This window comes from Lonchura striata, chromosome 10 (assembly GCF_046129695.1).
Source record: "Lonchura striata isolate bLonStr1 chromosome 10, bLonStr1.mat, whole genome shotgun sequence".
NCBI classification, from domain to species: Eukaryota; Metazoa; Chordata; class Aves; order Passeriformes; family Estrildidae; genus Lonchura; species Lonchura striata.
In genome coordinates this window covers 25,463,089-25,482,155 of record NC_134612.1, presented here as the reverse complement: position 1 = coordinate 25,482,155, position 19,067 = coordinate 25,463,089, and the positions used below count along the sequence as shown (strand labels likewise).

Genomic DNA, 19,067 nt, shown 5'->3' with positions numbered 1-19,067 from the left:
CGCTGGGGGCTCCTCCGGCGGGTCCGGCCGGCTGCTGCCGGCGCCGGGCTCTGAGGAGCGGCTCCCCGGGGCTGGGCAGCCCGAGGGCTCCCGCGGTGCGCTGAGGGAGCCCCGCGGCTCGGAGCGCGGCGGGGAACTTGAGCGTTTGGGTAGCGCAGAGACCCGATTTTAATCTGCTGAGAGCTGGGACCCTTCTGGCTCCGGCTCTGCTGATGCTCGGAGGATGAGAGAAAAATCCCAAGAAAGCCCTTAACGATTCGCGTAAAAGAGCTGGACTCGATGATCCCCGTGGGTCCTTTCCAGCTCGGAATATTCTGGGATTGTGTGACTTGGAAAGAGCGTGACAAGGGTGCAGTCTGGCTCCTTTAGGCTTTAAAAAAAAAGCCCCAGATTTGTCACTGACAGGGCTTGTCTCTATCAGATTTAATCGGCTGTTAATAAGGAAGCTTTTCTGTCCGTCTCCAGCTCATTTTTTCGCCATCCCCGTGAGGAAAACGGCGCTTGGCAGGAGAGATGCTTTTACCGAACACCTTCGAGCTGGCTCGGGGGAGGGGCTGGGCACGAATTTGTTAAATTTGTTAGAGACTATATGGCAGCTGATTTATCGCGATTTAAAAGCTGAGGTCAAGTAGTTCGGCTTGTTCATTCTGGTGAAGTGTCCGAGGCGGGGGAAGGGTTGGGTAGGTAAATAGGTCTATATTGCACAATTCTGTTGGAGTGGAGCAGTTCGGAAAAAAAAAAATAATAAATGTGCTTTGAGAGGCTGTAATTGTCCGCGACAGCCATTGCGGAACAGTTCTGAACGGGGGCATAGACTGAAATTGCCTGAAAATGAGTTCTGTCTCTCATTTCCCCCCCTCCCCCATTGTCCCAAAAGAAGGACTCTCATGAGAGTGTGGGCTGGGGGTAGGTCTGAAAACGTCAAATGATTGGCACCAATTGTAAGATGACTTTCTAACCACGTCAGTTTTTTATCTTGTGAGAAGTAAACTTTCTCATGTCTGTTTTTCTGTGAACTCACTTCGCCACTTGCTGCGATTTCAACTCTTTGGGGAGAGTTTCGCTCCTTTTCTTCTCATCGGGTGCTTTCTCTTCACCCATTTGGGGAGCTGTGCTCGAGTGCCAGCTGATGGCTTTTGTAACGCTCGTCCTTACTCATATCACTTTAACATCCCGACTAGATGAAGGTATTTCGTCTTTGCTTTCTCTCTGAAATGCTGAATGCTGGCAGGAAGGGTTGTGTTGTGTTTTGTGAGCAGAGTGTGTCGATTTAAAATATTTAAGAGTGAAATCTTTGCTATAATCACGCAGGGTTTTTGTTTCTCTATCTGTTTATCAATCTCTTAATAGCCATACAGATATTTAGCACGGATTACTGAAAGTAAAACGAGTGTCAGGTCTGAAATATAACGAGTTCTTGCAGGAGAGTTAGGGACATGTGGCTCCTGGGCTTGTTGTTGAATGTGTCTTTTAACTCTTTTGCCCCCGTGTCCCCACGAGCTGGCAGCAGGTAGATCCACGCTGTTAAAGCCCCTCGTTTAGGGGGGTGATGTGTCTTAAATATATCATTATAAAGCTAACCTCGATGGTTTTGTTTTTTTTTTTTCAAATTTGGATTTTTATCTTCTAAATGCTGCCAGTCTTGAGTTTCTAAATGAGTCAAGCATCTGGGCAGAGGTGTAGGTGAATTCCTCGCCGGGGCTGTAGCTCAGTGCTGAGATCACGGGGTTCTCTTGTTTGTGTTAGCAAAGGAGATAGAGCCCTTCAGTTGTTTGATTACTTGGAATGGAAGGGGAGCAGCCAACAGGGACCGTGCCACGCAAGAGCACCAAAACCTCCACTGCAGCCCGTAGGAAGGGCAGGGAGCCCTTGGAGGAGTCCTCCACGGACATGGAAGTGGAAGATGAAGGCACCAGGGAGCCTGACAAAGAACCTCCCCAAGGTAGGTCTGGGCTGCCTGTGGTGGTGCTGACTGAGCTTCCTTAGCAGCAACTTGAATTTCCCAACTCTTCCAGATGGGATTTGCTCTTTTCCCTTCTACAAAGCAACGCTGAAACCCCTGGCAACTTAAAACCGGTTTTAAAGTGGTCAAAAGAGCTTGCAAAGAGTTAAGGGGTTTGGCCCGGTACAAGTGCAAAAGCAATTTGTAGACTTTCTCCTAATAAAGCCTATTTCGGAGCTCTGATCTGGAACATTGTACTTAAGATTGTGGTACAGCAGCAGGATTTTTCAAATTTATAGGCAGCCAATGGTATGGGATTTCTTGGAATGGTATAAATGTCAAGTTTATTTACTTAACTCTTAAAATGATTTGACTTTCTTTTTCATGAAGCAGTGTGTTTTCTTGAGTTCCTTGAGCTGAGCTTTCGCAGAAAAAAATCTGCAAAACCAGCAGCTGTGTAACTTTTTAGGGAGCCAGATGTGCAGTTGTTAAAGGCAGGTATTTGACAAATACATAGAAATTGGTGGCAAAAACTGCTGCTTGCTGGAAGGAGGAGTTGCTGGTGCCTGAGGAAAAGCTGCTCTGCTGATATCCAGGGGGCCAGTTTGTTTTCGTAACAAACTTCCTGTCTTTGCAGAGCAGCCGTGCTGTCATTGCAGCTTTCAGAGCCTCCTGAGAGATCCCCAAATCTTGCACAGTGGCTCTGAAATGTGGCTTTGCACTTATTCATTAGAAAGGCTTTGCCTGCTCCAGATTTGCAGATTTATTGTGATGGTTGGAGCTGTTGGAATTGCAGGGGGCCTGTTAAAGTGTGTTGGAATAAGAATTACATAATGAAAGGACAAACCCAGCGATGGGACATCTTAAGTAGCTCTTAAAAAACATTTTGTTTGTGGAAAGAAGAATTTTAATTCCACTCAGCTCATATTAATAACTACAGGCCAAAATGTAACTTGTTTCAGACAGAAGTGATGTTTGCTTTTTCGGTTCAACATTTTAAAAGGTGTCAAATCACTGAGAGCTTACAGTTGTTTTTTTGTTGTTTTCTTTTTATCTTTCTGTTTATTTGTATGGGTTTTAGCAGCCTCAGATGAGGTGGTGGATAATCGAAGTTTAGAAGAGATTTTGGGTAGCATCACTCCTCCCCCACCTCCAGCAATGACCAGTGAACCTGGTGCTCCTCGCCTCATGATCACTCACATTGTAAACCAGAACTTCAAATCCTATGCAGGGGAGCAAATTCTGGGACCTTTTCACAAGGTATCTTTCTTTTTCCTTAAGTAGTTTTGAGCTGAAGGTAAGACTTTACTGGGTGGTATTATTCCTTCCTGCATTTTCTTCATCTAAGCTGACCTCAAAATAACTGAAAAAATATTTAAGGTTTAGAAATATTTTGATAGTAATATTCTAAATTAAGTAGAGAAAACAGCTAAGTGCAACTTTCCAATGCTGTGCAATTTTAATTTGTCAGCACAGCTTAGAAAAGCTCTCTTTTCTCTTGATTTCGTTTGCTGGAGAACTTTTAGGGCTGTGTTTGAAGACAGAATATTTTTTTGTGCCCACAAGAGACTTACGTGGCTGAGCATGAAACTTAGCTTGTGAAGGCTGTGAAGTGCAGGGCTTTGGGTTAAGCAGTGCAGCTGGGAAAGCTGAGCTGAGCTGTGGGGCTTTTACTCACTTTTACCTTGGCAGCAGAAGCTCAGCTCTCAGACACTTGCACGCACGAGGAATAATTGTGCTTGAAATGGGTGATGGACACTGGGCAGGATTTATTTCCCTCTGAAGATCACTTTTTTCCCCTTCTCTGTGCAGCGTTTTTCATGTATTATCGGGCCAAATGGCAGTGGCAAATCCAATATCATTGATTCCCTGCTTTTTGTGTTTGGCTATCGAGCCCAAAAAATCCGCTCCAAAAAGCTCTCGGTGCTGATCCATAATTCTGATGAGCACGAGAACATCCAGAGCTGTTCTGTGGAAGTTCACTTCCAAAAGATCACTGACAAGGTATGTATGATCCCAGGCTTTTTCCCTGAAGGAGCTGAAAAACTTTTAATATTTGCTTATTTTCGTTGGAGCTGGGGAAAACTTCAGAGCAAGATTAGTTTACCTTTGGGATATAAACCATCAGTGTTAATTAACTTTAAAAATCCTCTGTTGAGTAGTGCAGCTCTTAAAATCCTAGTAAGGATTCTTTCATTTGCTGCAGGACTAATATGTGATAAATTTCTGTTTGAAAGCAATTTAGAAATTTTTAATCATCATTTTAAAAAGAACTCGTTTTAATTTGTATTCTCGTTTTACTTCAGGTAAATAAATTTATTTTTGCAATTAAAATAATTTAATGAAAATGTATAAATCTGTATTTAGACATATTAGATATTCTTAAATATATAACAAAAATAAATGTATTAAGAAATAAAACCTATTTAAGCAAAACTTTTCAAACCAATTAGAAAGTGTTTTAGGTTATCTACATTTAGAAGAATATAGAACAGATCTGAAACTTATTTACACTTTATGTGCTGTAAGCAAGCCTGCAATTTTTTAACACATTTTTCAGCAAAAATTCTGGACCCCACATTTTACCACTAAAATTTTTTGAAGCTGATATTTTGTTTGAATGAAAAGAAAGTGTAGGCAAATTAAAAAAATATTTCTTTTGCTTGCTGCTTTGTGTATTGATAAAAAATGTAGCACATTTTTGTTGATTTATTGCAATTGTGGTACAAAGAATTTATTTCTCCTAATTTAAATTTCTCTTTTGTGCACACAACCGAACTTTTAAATTTAGGTTCAACTAAAAAAGTGAGAAGTGTACACTGAAATTCCAAAAATGGTGCTAATAAAGAGGCAGCATTTACAGCCTTTTTTAGGAACTCTTTTAAAACACACTTATTTTTATTTCTTTTTGTATTTTTAATAACCAGATTTAAAAACTCATCTATTTAATTTTTAAATTTTTTTTTTTTTGCCTTTGTGTGAACATGCAGAAGCTGAGTTTGATTTCAAACCAGAGAGCAATTTGAGAGCTCTTGGGGGGGTTAATCTGGGTGAGTTTTGACTTCTTCAGGCCTGGCAGCAGCTTTATTTTGGCTGCTGCTCTGGAGGTAGATGGGAGCTCTCTTTTGAAGCTGCTGCTGTCACATTTGTCACATCTTTCGTGTTTGGTTTTTTTATCTCGTGCACTTTTCTGTGGAGCTGAGAGCTCTGCAGTGCCCAGAGCCACTGCAGGCTGGGACAGCACAGCCCTGCAGCCTGGCCATGCACAGGCAATTCCTGCAGCACTTCCCCAGCTCACTTTGGGGGGAGAGGCATCAGAGGAAGACAATTCAGGGGGATTTTTTTGTCCACTTCTCAAAGGATTTTTTTTTCTTGTTGTTTTTCTCTCTTTTTCTAAGTGATGCACTTTTAAGACAGCTCCCACTTCTACAACTCAGAGTCCATGATAAAAACATCTCATGATGAAACTTATATGGTTCATTGTGAAATAGGAGGTAAATTCCCATCTACAGTAATTGTTTCTCTGGCTTTGTGTTTCCTCAAAGCAGGAAGGAGATGACTACGAAGTCATTCCTGACAGCAAATTCTATGTCTCTAGAACTGCCTATAGAGACAATTCCTCCATCTACTACATCAATGGCAAGAAAAAGACATTCAGAGATGTGGGGCTGCTTCTCCGAAGCCATGGGATTGATCTGGATCATAACAGGTTCTTAATTTTACAGGTTGGTGTGTGAATAAAAGCCATTTGAAAGTTGTATTTCCCGTTAAAACTGAAAAAATGCAGGTTTGAAATGTTGCCTGGGAGGCCTCGAAGTGCTGTAGCAGCACATCATGGTTTGCATGCTCTGCTCAGGGTGCAAATCATGATTTGCTGCTGTAGGAATTGAAGGCTCAGAAGCACTGGGGGATCCCCTGTCCCTTTTCCAGGAGGGAATTTGGTGCTGCTGCCTGCAGGACTCGTGCTCGTTCCGCCCTAGCAGCACGTAAATATTGGAGTGTCAAAGAAACCTTCAACCCCAATATTATTGTGCTGCTTCAGCGTGGCAGAGACTCAGCAACTGGGGCTGCTTTTAGCTCTCAACTCCAGCAGCAGGAATTGAAATTGGAATTGTTTCATTGTTTCATCTCCTCTTGTCTGCTGCTCTCGTAGAGACCTGGTTTTACTGAGAAATGGGAGTGGGAAAATGAATTGTGCATGAAATAAGTGCAAGAAAAATCCCCTGAATTGTGTTTGTTATTTACACTTGTTTACCAGCTCCAGAAATAGTTTTAACCAGTGTTTATAACCAGTTACAGTTTACAGACCATACTGTAAAATTAATCACAATTTGTCAATATAATATCATTCATATTCATGTTTGACCTTCAGATTCTGAGGCTTGTTTGCATCTGTTTGCTGCTTTAAAGTCAGGCTGAAAGGAACAACATTATTTTTTTTTCCCTAGTTTTTAAATAATGAGAATTTTGCTACATACCAGCCAATTTAAATGTAAATTAAGCTACAAGTATTTAAATATTAATTCCATTAAATAACTATTTCTGCCATTACCTGTAATTACTAGCAAGTCCCAAATCTACTCTGGCCTAGAAATCAGTGATCAGTAGGAGCTTCCCAAGGTCTGAAATATTTAATAGTTTATTTTAGGCTTGGTTTTGTCAAAGGAGCTTCCAGTTCCCCTCTAAAAAACCAAAATATTTAAAGAACTTGTAGCTGGGTGGCTGTGCTTGCTTCACTTCCTCCAGGCTTTCTGAGCAGTCCTTTTTTACAGCTACACCCACAAAAAGAGGATATCTCTGTTTGCAAGTCTCCATGCCAATTAATTATTTCCTCCAACACTTTATTCCTGTATTTTCTGCTTCAGGATGGAGAGAGAAGCACCTCCAAGAAAACAACCTGCAGTAAATACATACTTTTTTAAAAAAATACAGTTCTGAAATCTCATTTTGCCAAAATTTCCAGAAAGGAGAAATGTAAAGTGAAGGATGAAGCAGGGTGGGAATGCTGGTCCAGAGATACCTTTGGAAGGGACTATTGATAGCTTCATTTATTTTATATTCCCCCCTCCCCCAAAATGGGATTTGTGTTCTTCTCCCACAAATTGTTTCAATGAGGGGAGCATCCCTTTTTTCCTAAATGCTGGAATTTCAGGCTTTCTACCCTACAAAGGGAAATAAGGGGAAGTAGAGCAATGATTTTTATAATTCACCACCACCGTAATTTTTATATTTCATCCCACCAGGCTTTGTCTCAAAAACTGCACTGAGATTTTCTGGTTTCTTCAGCCTTTCTGACTGAGGACAGGCTCTTTCTCTTTGCCTTTTTAAAGTGAAATCCACTGATCTGGCTGTCCAAAATTCAGTATTTCCACGTGGGAAATGTAGCAGTATTTTCCACAGAATGACAGCAGAACTTCAACCCCCAAATCCTAAAATTTATAATTAGAAGGCTATGGATTGTTATCACAAGAATTACATTTTTTCCCCATAATGTTTTCCAAATTATTTAAAATTGAAGGGATAAATAACAGGTTTATTTGGCTTTTACTCTTTTTTTTAAATAGCAAAACTTAAGAGTTTAATTAAACTAAGTTTAACCAAGTATTTCTCATTTAAAATAATTCATAAATCTCTTCTTTTTGATTATATAAATCAGGTGTAATTTAAATATTTCATTAGTACTGCAGATTTTGGGGAAAAATATTAATGAAGGATTATCAAATGCTGGTTGGGTGTGTGACAGAACATTTGCTGTCAGTACTAAAGAAAATGTTGTAAGAGAACATATCCTACATTAATACCAACACCTTTAGAATTTTGATTTTATCTTGCTCACATAATTGCCATTGCTCAATGGAAAATATTTGTTTTTTAGAAGACTGCTTCAAGGTTTTTTTGCTTCCTTTCCCCCCTTTCACCCCCTATTTTGCAGTGTTTTTCTGCTGATTTTTGTGCTTTTTAGGGTAAAAGTTCTAAGCTGAGTTTTGAACTAGGTGTTTCTGCTGATGCCAAACTGAAAATATCAAATCAAACTGCTGCTAACTTCTGTGAATAACATGACAAAAAAAAAAAAACACTGTGGGAAAACAAAAAATGTCAGAGTAATTGAGTAGTTCTAGAGAAATTACAAATTCTGTGCCTGAACTTGCAAATTGAAATAAATCTGGTTTCAGAATTCTTCTGCTTCCAGTGGGAAGCTGCCAGCACAGAACAGGAGGAGTTTGTCACTTCTGGGATCCTTAACTCCAACACTCCATAGTGCATGTTTTTAATAAATTTCTCTGTGCTTTTAGTACTTCAGGAATAGCCAATTATTCTGCATCGTTATAATAATTATTATTTAAAATAATCACAGATCTGTTGCATTTTTAATGAGCTTGCCACAGCCTGAAACTGCAGCATGAAAAAATGCATCTTGTCACTTAGAAAAAGAGAGTTTGGGGGAAAATCTGGCACCTTGCTGCTGCTTTTCTGTCTTCCACACCTTCCAGGAGCTTGGAGAGGTGTAAGAACAACAAATAAAATAATTGAGCTTTCACTGGAAGCCTTGGAGCCCTGCTGTGGCCAGGCTGACAAACTCAGAGTGTTTGTGCTGTTCTCTGGAAGGGTCAAACATCTCAGCCTTCTGTGCTTTCCTCTAAGGAAGGAGGAGAGAAATGGGGGAATGGCAGGGTTGGAAGTGAGGGAGAATATTTGGGATCTGTGGCCACCTCTGGGATGGACAAGGTGAGAAGCAGAGTCACCAAAAAGGGTGAAAAAGCCAAGTGGAGCTGCCCAGGTAACCCCCCCCATCACTATGCTGCACAGCAATATTGCAGAATTCATTCTGCATTCATGGCAGCAAACTTGTAAATGGATTTTAATTTATTTCAGAATCTTACAAACAAATTAGAATTGTTTTAAGTCAATTTTTATCCTAATTGCAATGATTTTCACTTGAATATATTTGATAAACCTAATTAAAATATTCTCCTGTCATCTTGGGTTTAAACAACTTAAGGGATTTTATTTGGTAACTGGTTTGTTTTATTTTGTAACTGGGTTTATTTGGTGTCTTTTGTATTTTGGAGCTCAGTTTTATCCTGTGGCAAGATGGGGTTGCCAGGAAGGAAATTCTGTCAGGTTTTTCACCTGCTCCTGTGTGGAAACAATGTGGGAGTCACTTCCAGGGGAGTGGGAAGGAAACGAGGGAGAGATTTTCTTCTCCTTTTGAGATAAACCAGAAATTCCCAATTGTTGAGGTCTGTGCTCCTGATGGGAGCTGAGGCTATAAATGGGATTATAAATGGGATCATAAAATATCTGTGCTGCCAGCATTGGGAACGAAGAGAGGATTGTTCCTGTAAGAAATTCTGCAGAAAAACATGGAAAAATGGGAGGAGAAAATGAGTGATAATTGAAGAATTTCTTTAGAACACCCCAATAAATCAAACACTGCAGGTTGGGTTTGGCTTAAATTCCAAAGTGATTCTGGATTTTCACTCACTTTGTGCTCTTATGTTAAACACAGGAATGTCCTTAAAACTTGTAAATTTATTTCCAGAATGCAGAATTGCAGTTTTGTGCACACGACTGAATGTTGTATAAAGGCTCAGTCTGAGATTTTCCTCATCTCTGGCCAGTGGTGACATTGCAGATTTTTATAAGTGCTTTTATTTTGTACTTGACTTTATTTCCCACTCAGTTTTCCTGAAAAGGAAGAGGTTTTGGTGCTTTTTCCTCTCCTGTATATCCACCATGTGGTAAAAATGAGATAGGATTGCAAGCATTTAAATAATAGCAACAATAACATGGAATTACAGGAAAAAAATCCCAAATTAATCTGTTGTAACTTCCCAGAGCTGTGTTACAGCAGGAACATAATGAGGTTATGGGAATATTGTCTCTCTCAATACATATTCCAAAATCCATGGATGCAGAATTGCAATTCATGGGCAAAGCTTTGCGAGATGGGATAAAATAAATAAACTGAAGATACAGAAATTTAGGACTTTTTGTTGCCATTCTTTACTGCTTAAAAATGAGAGCTACCATTGTGGTAAAGTAGGGGGGAAAAAAAACCCCAAAGCCAAGTATGAGCACATAAAAGAAAAAAATTGAAAACTGGAAGAGAGGGTGAAATCAGTGGAAGCTGCAGACAGAGAAAGACTTGTCTCATTTTGCTGCCTAAAGCCTTTTGAAGAGAAAAATACACTTTTGGTGCCTTGTTATAAGAAATTGATGGCACAAAACAGCCAGGAAATAAAAACGTAGTGAGAAAATAAAATTCCACAACATCCAGGCTACTTTTCCTCTAAATTCCCCTTGCATTCTGCTGCAGTTCCAGGTTGTGTCAGGCAGGTGGAACTGGAGCTGAACAGCCAAAAGCTGAACTCAGGAGCAAGAACGGTGGGCTAAAGGACCCAAGGAAATACAGGAATTAGGCTTGGAGTTTCTCTTCCAAATGTCTAGAAAAACAGCTTTATAATAAACATTCCAGATGTTTTAATGGGATTTTTCCTTTGAACAAATCCTGTGTCACTCTGGCTTTGCTCCTTGTGATGCTGAGGAGTTTTCAGCTCCTGGAGAAGCTCTTGCAAAAATCTCTTCACTTCCATTTGCTTCAGGGTTTGAGAGAAGTGAAACATTGCTGTGCTCTGGAAAACAGAGTCAAATAGAATTTGACTTTTACTAAGAGAGGTTTGCCCTGTACTGGGTCACTTTTGGCTCAATTCCATGGTAAAAAGGTCAGAAAATGACTGAAATTGGGGTGTCATTTGAATTAAGATAGTTTTTTGTTTTTTTTTACATTTGGACAAACAAATAGATTTTAGCTCTGGCTGCTCTAATCCTCCACAAAAATGTGAGTTAAGGTGGTTTTTACAACTGCAAGCACTGCTTACATTAAATTTTCATTGCCTATGCATTTATAGTTCTATTTCATTACAAATATCCTTTAAGCTTGTGATGCTTGAGAAATTCAATTATGTCCTAAACACTGCATCCAGGTATTAATTCCATTTCATTTATGTCATACCATAAAATTGCAAACTGATTGGTGTAATACTTGATTTAGAAAGCAAATTATATATATTGATAAGTTACAATACTAAGGTACTATTATTGTTAAGTATTAATTTACAGGATAATTGGAATTCAGCTGGAACGGTTGGGTTACAGTAAAGTTTACGAGATTTTGGTCTCAATAAGAAAACTTCCTTTTATGAAGGTTTAAAAAGCCTTAAAAGCTTTTCTATTATAAAAGTATGCTGATGTTACAGTGAAACTACTAAAATATTGTTCTGAATTTCAAAAAAAGTCTTAAAAATACAAAATATACCTAAAAATACCACGTATCATAATCACAGTTGTCATACATTAAATTTTCTGGTGGTTTAATGGGTTCTTGAAACAAATTAATATATTTTGACCTGTCCCCAACCAGGTAAGGTTCTCCTGATCCATAATGTTGCATTTTCCAGGAAATATTTCCTCTAAAGACGTTTCTTCTGAGCACAACTGTGATTTTCACTTCAGTCAGATGTCACATTTCTCCATCTCTGATAAGTGGTGGAGGGATCCCCTAAAAAAAAAAAAAAAACCACCACAAGTGCACCACAAAATTCCCCTCAGAAACCACCCAAACTTCCCTGAGCTCTGCCCAGGGCACGGTGCATTCCCAGCTACTGAATTCCAAGCTATCCCAAGGTCCTCAGCTTTTTAAAGCTGAGCTTAAGACAGCAGAAATTGAGACTCCAAAATCCTGGAAAGCTGGTTTTACCTCCTTGGTTTCATAATTATTCTGTGGGACATTGGCAGAGAGCTCTGGGGGTGCTGCAGTGACAGTTTGGACAAAACTCAGGCTGTTCAAGGTGCTGCCTTCCCAAAGCTTTATCCCAAATACTCAGGGATGAAAAGAGGAAGCAATAATCGAGAAAAATATCTTCCTAAGGTTCTCCAGAGCTCATCCTGCCTGAGGGCGGGGCTGGATGGGATTTTGGGGAGGAATTCCTGCCTTGGGAGGGTGGGGAGGGCTGGGATGGGATTCCCAAATCCTGGATCCCTGGAGGTGTCCGAGACACCCTGGCATAGTGAGAAGTGTCCCTTAAGGCCCCTTCCAACCCAAAAAGTGCAGTTTGTTCTCCATGAAGAGTTCTCAGCTTGCTGTCAGTGATCTTTCAATGCCAGAGGCTTTTTGCCATCCCTGTCTGTTCCAGAGCAGAGCTCTAGGTTGGAATGTGGTGGCTGCATCCCAAAACTGCCTGGTTCTTGTTCTGCACTCTCCCAGTGCCCCACAGTGCCAGTCACAGCACCAGGGGCTGGGATCCCTGCCGGATTTGTGACTTTGTGCCATCACACTCCAGAGCTGTGGGGAACAGGAGCCAGTCCCTCCCACAGGGAATGTTCTGGAACACGGTGCAGCCAATGGAGTTGCCTCTGTAGGATCTTGTGTCTAGGCCACAGCTGCAGGAAAAGCCTCATGAGTAGGTCAAACCTCTTTATCAGGAGTTAGAAAACCTCGTTAAATATCCCAATCTGTATGTGCCAGAAAACCTCAGGTTAGAGCTGTGGTGAGGATCAGCTGTTTTCCTGCTTTTAGAGAAAATAGTGCTTGTGGGCAAATTCCGAATTTTAAACCAGTGCTGGAACGTGCTGCTGGTGTTTCCAGTCCTGAAACTTCTTTTAAACTTTTTCTCTTTACTTAAGTACAATAGAAAATTAAGTTCTTAAATTGAGGAAGTATCTTAAACATCACAGCTGTGAATTATTCAGCTGTGCAAAGGACACAGGTTCCAAATTGCAGGGATTTATTCCTCCTGCTCTTCAGCAGAGGAGCCACTTCCAGCTGAGCAGGGCTCTTGCCTTATTTTACAGCCTGGTCTCTAAGCAGGTTTGTCCTGATTTGCCCCCGGGCTCAGCTGATGGCTTGGAAATGTTTCCCCAGATGAGGTGGTGGTGTAGCATTCCCAGTGGTTGTTCCCTGAGGAATTCTGTGGGAACTCAACTGCTGGGATGTGTGTGATGCTGCAGAGCTGGCATTGGCCACATGGATCCACATGGATGTGGAAGACTCCACACGCTGCAGAACCCAATTACAAAATGGGTTTGTAATTCCATTTAGAACTCTTGCACTGAGTGTAGAACCTTCCCAAAGGGCTTGGTGGGTATGGGAACGTGGAATCCTGGCATGGCTTGGGTGGGAAGGGACCTTAAATCCCATCCAGCCCCACCCCAGCCTTGGACTGGGATTCCTTTGCATTCGCAAGCCCCAGTGTCCAGCCTGGCCTTGGGTACTGCCAGGGATCCAGGGGCAGCCCCAGCTGCTCTGGGCACCTGTGCCAGCGCTGCCCACCCTGCCAGGGAACAATTCCCAATTCCCAATCTCCCATCCAGCCCTGCCCTCTGGCAGTGGGACCCACTCCCTGTGCCCGGTCCCTCCAGCCCTTGTAAACATTCTCTCCAGCTTTCCTGCAGCTCCTTCAGGCAGGAAGGTCACAGTTCAGGCACCCTGCATCTTCTGCAGCAGATCCGAGGCTGATTTTCCCAGGAATTTCTTCCCTCGTGGCATTTGGTTCCTTGTTGGCATTGCCCATGGCTGGCTGTTGACATCCATTTTGATTGTGTGAGCAGAGCCTGCATTTCCTCTCAGTTTTACACATTGCTTCCTGTGCCGAATCCCTGAGCCCCAGGAAGACAACCGAGGGCAGGAATTGCACAATTCCAGGGGTTCTGCTGGAGCCTGGGCAGAGCTGGCAGTGCCAGCTCCGGGGAGCTGCCCCAGCTCCTTCCCTCAGTGCTCCACAAATGTCTGCCCCGCCTTGGTTTCACTTTCACAACCTCGGGGCAGCTCAGCGCTCAGAGAGAGCAGGGAGCCCTGGGGCTTCCAAATCCACACTTCATGGATCGAGTAAGGAGCACTGCTAGTTAATTAGGAAACACTTAAATGCAGCTTTAGCAGTTGTAAAATGTTCATATTGCCCAGAAGAGCAGGGACAGGTACAACCTTTTTACTCTCCTTTATCAATGAAAGGGAACCTTTCATTTCTTTTCTGAAAAAATATTTTTAAACTTTTTTCTGGAAATTTTTTTTATTTCTTAAATCTGGGCTGAACTAAAAGGATTTCTTTATATATTAATAGTATAAATATTAAATAATAATGCTTTATTATTTAATTAACAACTTATAAATACACTTATTTTTACCCTCAATAAGCAAATAATTAACTCACATTAGTGGGCTACAGAGAACCCTGACAACTGCATAATCTTCTTTCTTAGAGGTGGTTAATTCTGTTTAGCCAAATAATGAAAATATGATTCATTCCTTGCTTGTCCATAATTGCCATTTTCCCCTGTTAAATGCAAGGTGGGTTTATGATTTACACCACTGACCACGAGGGCTGTGAACCCAGTGTAAAAACCTCCCAGTCCTGATCAGCAGGGAGTTAAATCTCTCCTGTGGTTGTTTCCTCGTGGATGTAAACAGAGGAAATGCTGTAATGCAAGAAGGAGAAGGACTTCTGACAATCCCAGAATAACTGGGGAGGTTGCACAGTTTCCTCCCCCAAGAGCTGACAGGCAGTTCTGGGGAGAGAATCCACACTTTGTGGCAAGGGAGCAAATGGGTAATTGGGGTTTTATACAATCCAGCAGCAGTTATTCACAAATTGATTGTCTTGCTTTTTGAGATGTGCAAGAAATAAAAATAAGAGTTGGGTTGGGCTTTTTTGTCTTGTCAGACCTGCAGCAGTAACACAAACTGTCTTTGTCACTGGCTGTTTTATCCTTTCTAAATCTTACTTCTGAAAATTCAAATTATTTTTAATACCACCTAATCAATTAAAATTAATGCGGTTCATAAAGGCAAATTACAAAAAGGAACCCTCTTATCTAAAGAATCCTTTTCACCAGGAAGCCTCAATTAAATTCAATTAAATTAATTCCAGTTCCAGTTCATCCATCAACCAGGATTTTATGGACTTTCTGTTTCAAAATAGATCCTTCAGGGACTTCAATCCTGATTCAACTCTCTTGCCAAGGGCCTGCTTTATTCTCTTTTTATTTTAGGTTGGGGAGACACATTTTGAATCTTTAGAGAATGAAGGAACGGTCAGACCTGAAGGGTGGCTCCACTTCACCTTAGAGAGGAAATTTCTCTTCATATTCTTTGTTTTCCCAAAGAAATGGGAAGGTTGGACTTGATCTTGGACATCTTTTCCAACCTCAACAATTCTGTGATATTCCAGTTTGAATAATTTTAATTGCTGCCTTATTTTATTCTTTTTTTAAAACATCTCATGCTCATTCCATAGATTTTTTTCAGAATACTTTCCCTATCCCCTGAAAAAAAATAAAATTTAAGACGAGCCCCACCCAACTTTTGTTTCCCAAGGGGGAGGTGGAGCAGATTGCCATGATGAAGCCCAAGGGGCAGACAGAGCACGACGAGGGGATGCTGGAATATTTGGAGGATCTGATCGGATCGGCACGGCTCAAGGAGCCCATCCAGACCCTGTGCCGCAGGGTGGAGCTGCTCAACGAGCGCCGCGGGGAGAAGGTGAGAGCAGCTGGGGAGAAAAGGACCCTCAGAGCTGGCAGAACCAGGGGACACAGCCTCGAGCTGTGCCAAGGGAAATAGAGTTGGGTATTAGGAAAATGTTTTTTACAGAAAGGTGATGAAGTTCTGCCCGGGGAGGTGGTGCAGTCACCATCCCTGGGTGTGTTTAACAAAGCCTGGATGTGGCTCTGGGTGCCAGGGTTGAGTTGAGGTCTTGGGGCTGGGTTGGACTTGATGATTTTGAAGGTCTTCCAGCCTGGTCATTCTGTGAATTCGGTGAACTCTTGGGGCATCCCAAACATCCCAGCATTTCTGCACGCAGCCCTGTGGAGAGTTCATAATGCACAGAATTACTGCTGATGCCTCAGGTTTAGCTTTTCTATTTTTCACATTCTTTGCTGCTTTAGTGTGGAGTTCTGAGCTTCACATTATGGGATGGTGAGCTCTCCTCACAGAGCAGAGACAAAACAATTCCTGCTCCAGCTGGGCACCAAGGACAAATGATCCAAACCTCAGCCCAGGAGCACAAACAGCGTGGGCTGGAGAGAGAAAAACAAGCAGGGTGGGACTGATGGGCTGGAGCTGGAATGGGACAATGAACTCCAAGGTGCCAATGGAGCAGAACTGATCCCAGGGAGAGCCCCGGGAGCGCTCGTGCATTTTGGGACCATTTTGGGTCATTTGGGTGCAGCCCTGGCTGGGCTCTGGTGCTGCCCAAGGTGGATCCATGGAGGAGATCCTTGAATAAATCCCTGCTTTATTCTGGGACTCTGCCCAGCCTCTGCTCCAGCTCAGCCTGCACAAGGCATCATTGCTGCTGCTAAAAATCCTGCTTTTGTAATTTTATTGGTGCATTTAGAGCTAAAAGGACTAAAAAAGCTCTAAATAAATTCAAAGTTTGTTTTTCTTCATGTATCCGTGGTAAATCCTGTGGCAGACGTGTTTTAAAGGTAAACCAACACCTGTAGTTGTAGAAATTAAATTTAAAATAGCCACTCAGAAGGTTGAGTTAAAGGAAATCACCATACAATTGCCTTGCAGAGGTAATTCATGATACCATTGTTCCAGAGGATTTGTGTCCTATGAAGGGTTTGGAATTTTGTCCTCATGGTTTCCTCCTGTAGTGCTGGCCCTGCCTCAGCTCTGCTCCTCTGTTTTCTGCAGTTAAACCGAGTTAAAATGGTGGAGAAAGAAAAAGATGCCTTGGAAGAGGACAAGAATAAAGCCATTGAGTTCCTTTGCTTGGAAAACCAAATATTTAAGGAAAAGAATCAGTTGTGTCAATATTACATGTAAGTAATTCTCAGGGTTTTGGGTTGGTTTTAATGTGGTGGGGCTGCTGTTAAACTTTGCTTCAGTATCTCTAATTAAAAATATTTTCCATTTCTGACTCCAAATTATTGTTATTTTTTGATATTTTACATAATTCTGTTGTTACACTGAGAATTGGAACTGGACATTCATTGTGAAGATGGGAAAAAGTGAGAATTTATTGCTTTATTTTCCTAGCCATGACCTAAAGAAACGAATAAATGACCTGGAAATGCAGAAGGAGAAAGTTAATGAAGAAACTAAAAGTGTTAATGAGAAAAGCAGTAAACTTGCAGAGGAAACCAAAACCAAGAATAAAACTTTGAAAGAACTTGAGAAGTGAGTACTTTAGGGATGTGTAGTTCTGTGTTTTACATGTTTCCCACTAAAAAATATAATTATCTGATGACCAGAGTCACTTCTGGTACATCTAAATACACAAAGAAGCATTTAAATTAATGCACAAAAATAAATGAAATACACAAAAATAAATGAAAGCAAATGCACATTGGTTTAATTTGGTCTGGGTGAGATTCACAATTACAGTAAGGAAATGTCTGATCTTTTTAATGGATTTTAAATATTTCTTTGTATTGACTATACAAAAAAAGAATTAGTACATACTTTTTAGATTTACAGCCCTAATGCTTAAGGACATGGATTTGGGAATTTTTCCTGGATTCCTCATGGATCATTTATGCATAAATTGTGTTTCTTAAAGCTGCTTTGCCTGGGTGCTTATCCCCAGTCCAGCTGCAATATTGACCTGCTCACCCTCAGGAAGTTACTGGGGAGAGATGGGAATTACTAATTCTGTCAAGAAAAAAAGGAAAATTTCTGAAAATATGTTTAATATTGCTTGGGTAGTTGATCATCTTCTGATGGAGCATCATTTTCCCAGGGAAACTACTGGGAATAAAGTGAATATTGGGTGTTATTAATAATAAAACCTGAGTAATATTAGTTTAATTTTTTCATGTTGACTTATTAAACCAAGCTTAATAAGCCTTATTTTTTTTTCTGTATGAAATAATTCTTTTTTTTTTCTTTTTTCCTCCAGGAAATCCAATAAAATTACACAGTTTATAGAGGAAAAGAAAGAAAAGTTCACTCAGTTGGATTTGCAGGATGTGAAAGTGAGGGAGAATCTCAAACACACCAAGAGCAAGGCTAAAAAACTGGAGAAGCAGCTTCAAAAGGACAAGGAAAAGGTAGGGGTTGGATGAGCTGGACTGGCTTGGAAAAGTGCAGTAATTTTGGGAGAAAATGGGAAGGGCACGATGAAGGTGGGAAATGGGGTTGGAATTATTTTAATCAGATATTTTAAGCCATGAAATCAGCCCAAAGTTTCATTTGCTAATCACTCACTGCAGTGACCACTCCATGAGTGGAGTTAATTCATGGAGCTGTGTCACCCACTTGGTCCCTGAGAGCTTTTGGGCTGCCTTTGGATCCAGGAGGGACTCAGGAATTCCTGTCCAGCAGCACAGGAGCTCAAAGGCCTTTCCTGTGCAGGTGGAGGAGCTGAGGAACATCCCCTCCGTGAGCACCAAGGCCATCGAGGACGCCACGGCCAAGAGGGACCAGCTGACAAAGGCCAAGGACAAGGAGGAGGCCAAGCTCAGGCAGGTCCTGGCCAGCCTGCAGGAGGACACCAAGGGAATCCAGAAGGAAAAAGAGGTTTGGACAGGCAGGAATTACCCACCTGCTGTAACTTCACTCTTCTGAAGGAAAGCAGCACCAGGCACTTGTAAAATGCCATTTATTGACAATTCCACTGTTCTCGTGGCAATTCAGAGGAGCCTTGGTGGGAAATGAATCTTAAATGAATAATTACAGCTAATCCCTTGGCTGTTTTTTGACTGCTCAAACATTATCAAGTAGCTAATTTATAGATTTAATATAAATAATACACTCTGTTTTTCTGCCACCAAAACATTTAAGCCAGTGGTGTTGCTTAAGTAAATAAATACATATATTCTGGAATGATCTGTTCCCAGCCTTTCCCACACTGTCTGTGAATTAATGGACAACTACTACATTTAGTTATTGGTGGTGTTGTTCAGTAGCTGGAGGCTGGAAATTTATCTTGCAAATGTTCAGGGTTCTTTTCTGTCCTTGAAAACGTGGATTCTCCATGGATTTGAGCTGTAATTTAGTTTAATATGTAGGGCTCCTCCCACCTTCGAGAAAACAATCCAAAGCTGGTATGGAAATGCTCTGTGATAACTCCCTGAAGTTCTTTTATAATTAGGAAAAGCCTCGTTAAATTCCCTG

General features: G+C 41.2%; 2 protein-coding genes across 2 annotated transcripts in view; one reads left to right on the top strand and one right to left on the bottom strand.

Annotated features, from left to right (window-relative positions):
* The first annotated feature begins 878 nt into the window (after positions 1–878).
* Positions 879–19,067, top strand: part of SMC4 (structural maintenance of chromosomes 4) — a 26,717-nt gene continuing 8,528 nt past the window's right edge. Inside the window, exons 1-10 of the mRNA XM_077785763.1 lie at positions 879–1,187; positions 1,747–1,942; positions 3,024–3,202; positions 3,755–3,946; positions 5,491–5,667; positions 15,315–15,479; positions 16,644–16,771; positions 16,989–17,129; positions 17,851–18,001; positions 18,306–18,470. Coding sequence (XP_077641889.1) covers positions 1,786–1,942; positions 3,024–3,202; positions 3,755–3,946; positions 5,491–5,667; positions 15,315–15,479; positions 16,644–16,771; positions 16,989–17,129; positions 17,851–18,001; positions 18,306–18,470 — 1,455 coding nt within the window. The 5' untranslated portion in view covers positions 879–1,187; positions 1,747–1,785. The remainder of the gene's footprint in view (positions 1,188–1,746; positions 1,943–3,023; positions 3,203–3,754; positions 3,947–5,490; positions 5,668–15,314; positions 15,480–16,643; positions 16,772–16,988; positions 17,130–17,850; positions 18,002–18,305; positions 18,471–19,067) is intronic.
* TRIM59 (tripartite motif containing 59) overlaps positions 14,965–19,067 on the bottom strand; it is a 17,071-nt gene continuing 12,968 nt past the window's right edge. Inside the window, exon 3 of the transcript XR_013340534.1 lies at positions 14,965–15,803. The gene's annotated coding sequence lies outside the window, so the exon portion shown is untranslated. The remainder of the gene's footprint in view (positions 15,804–19,067) is intronic.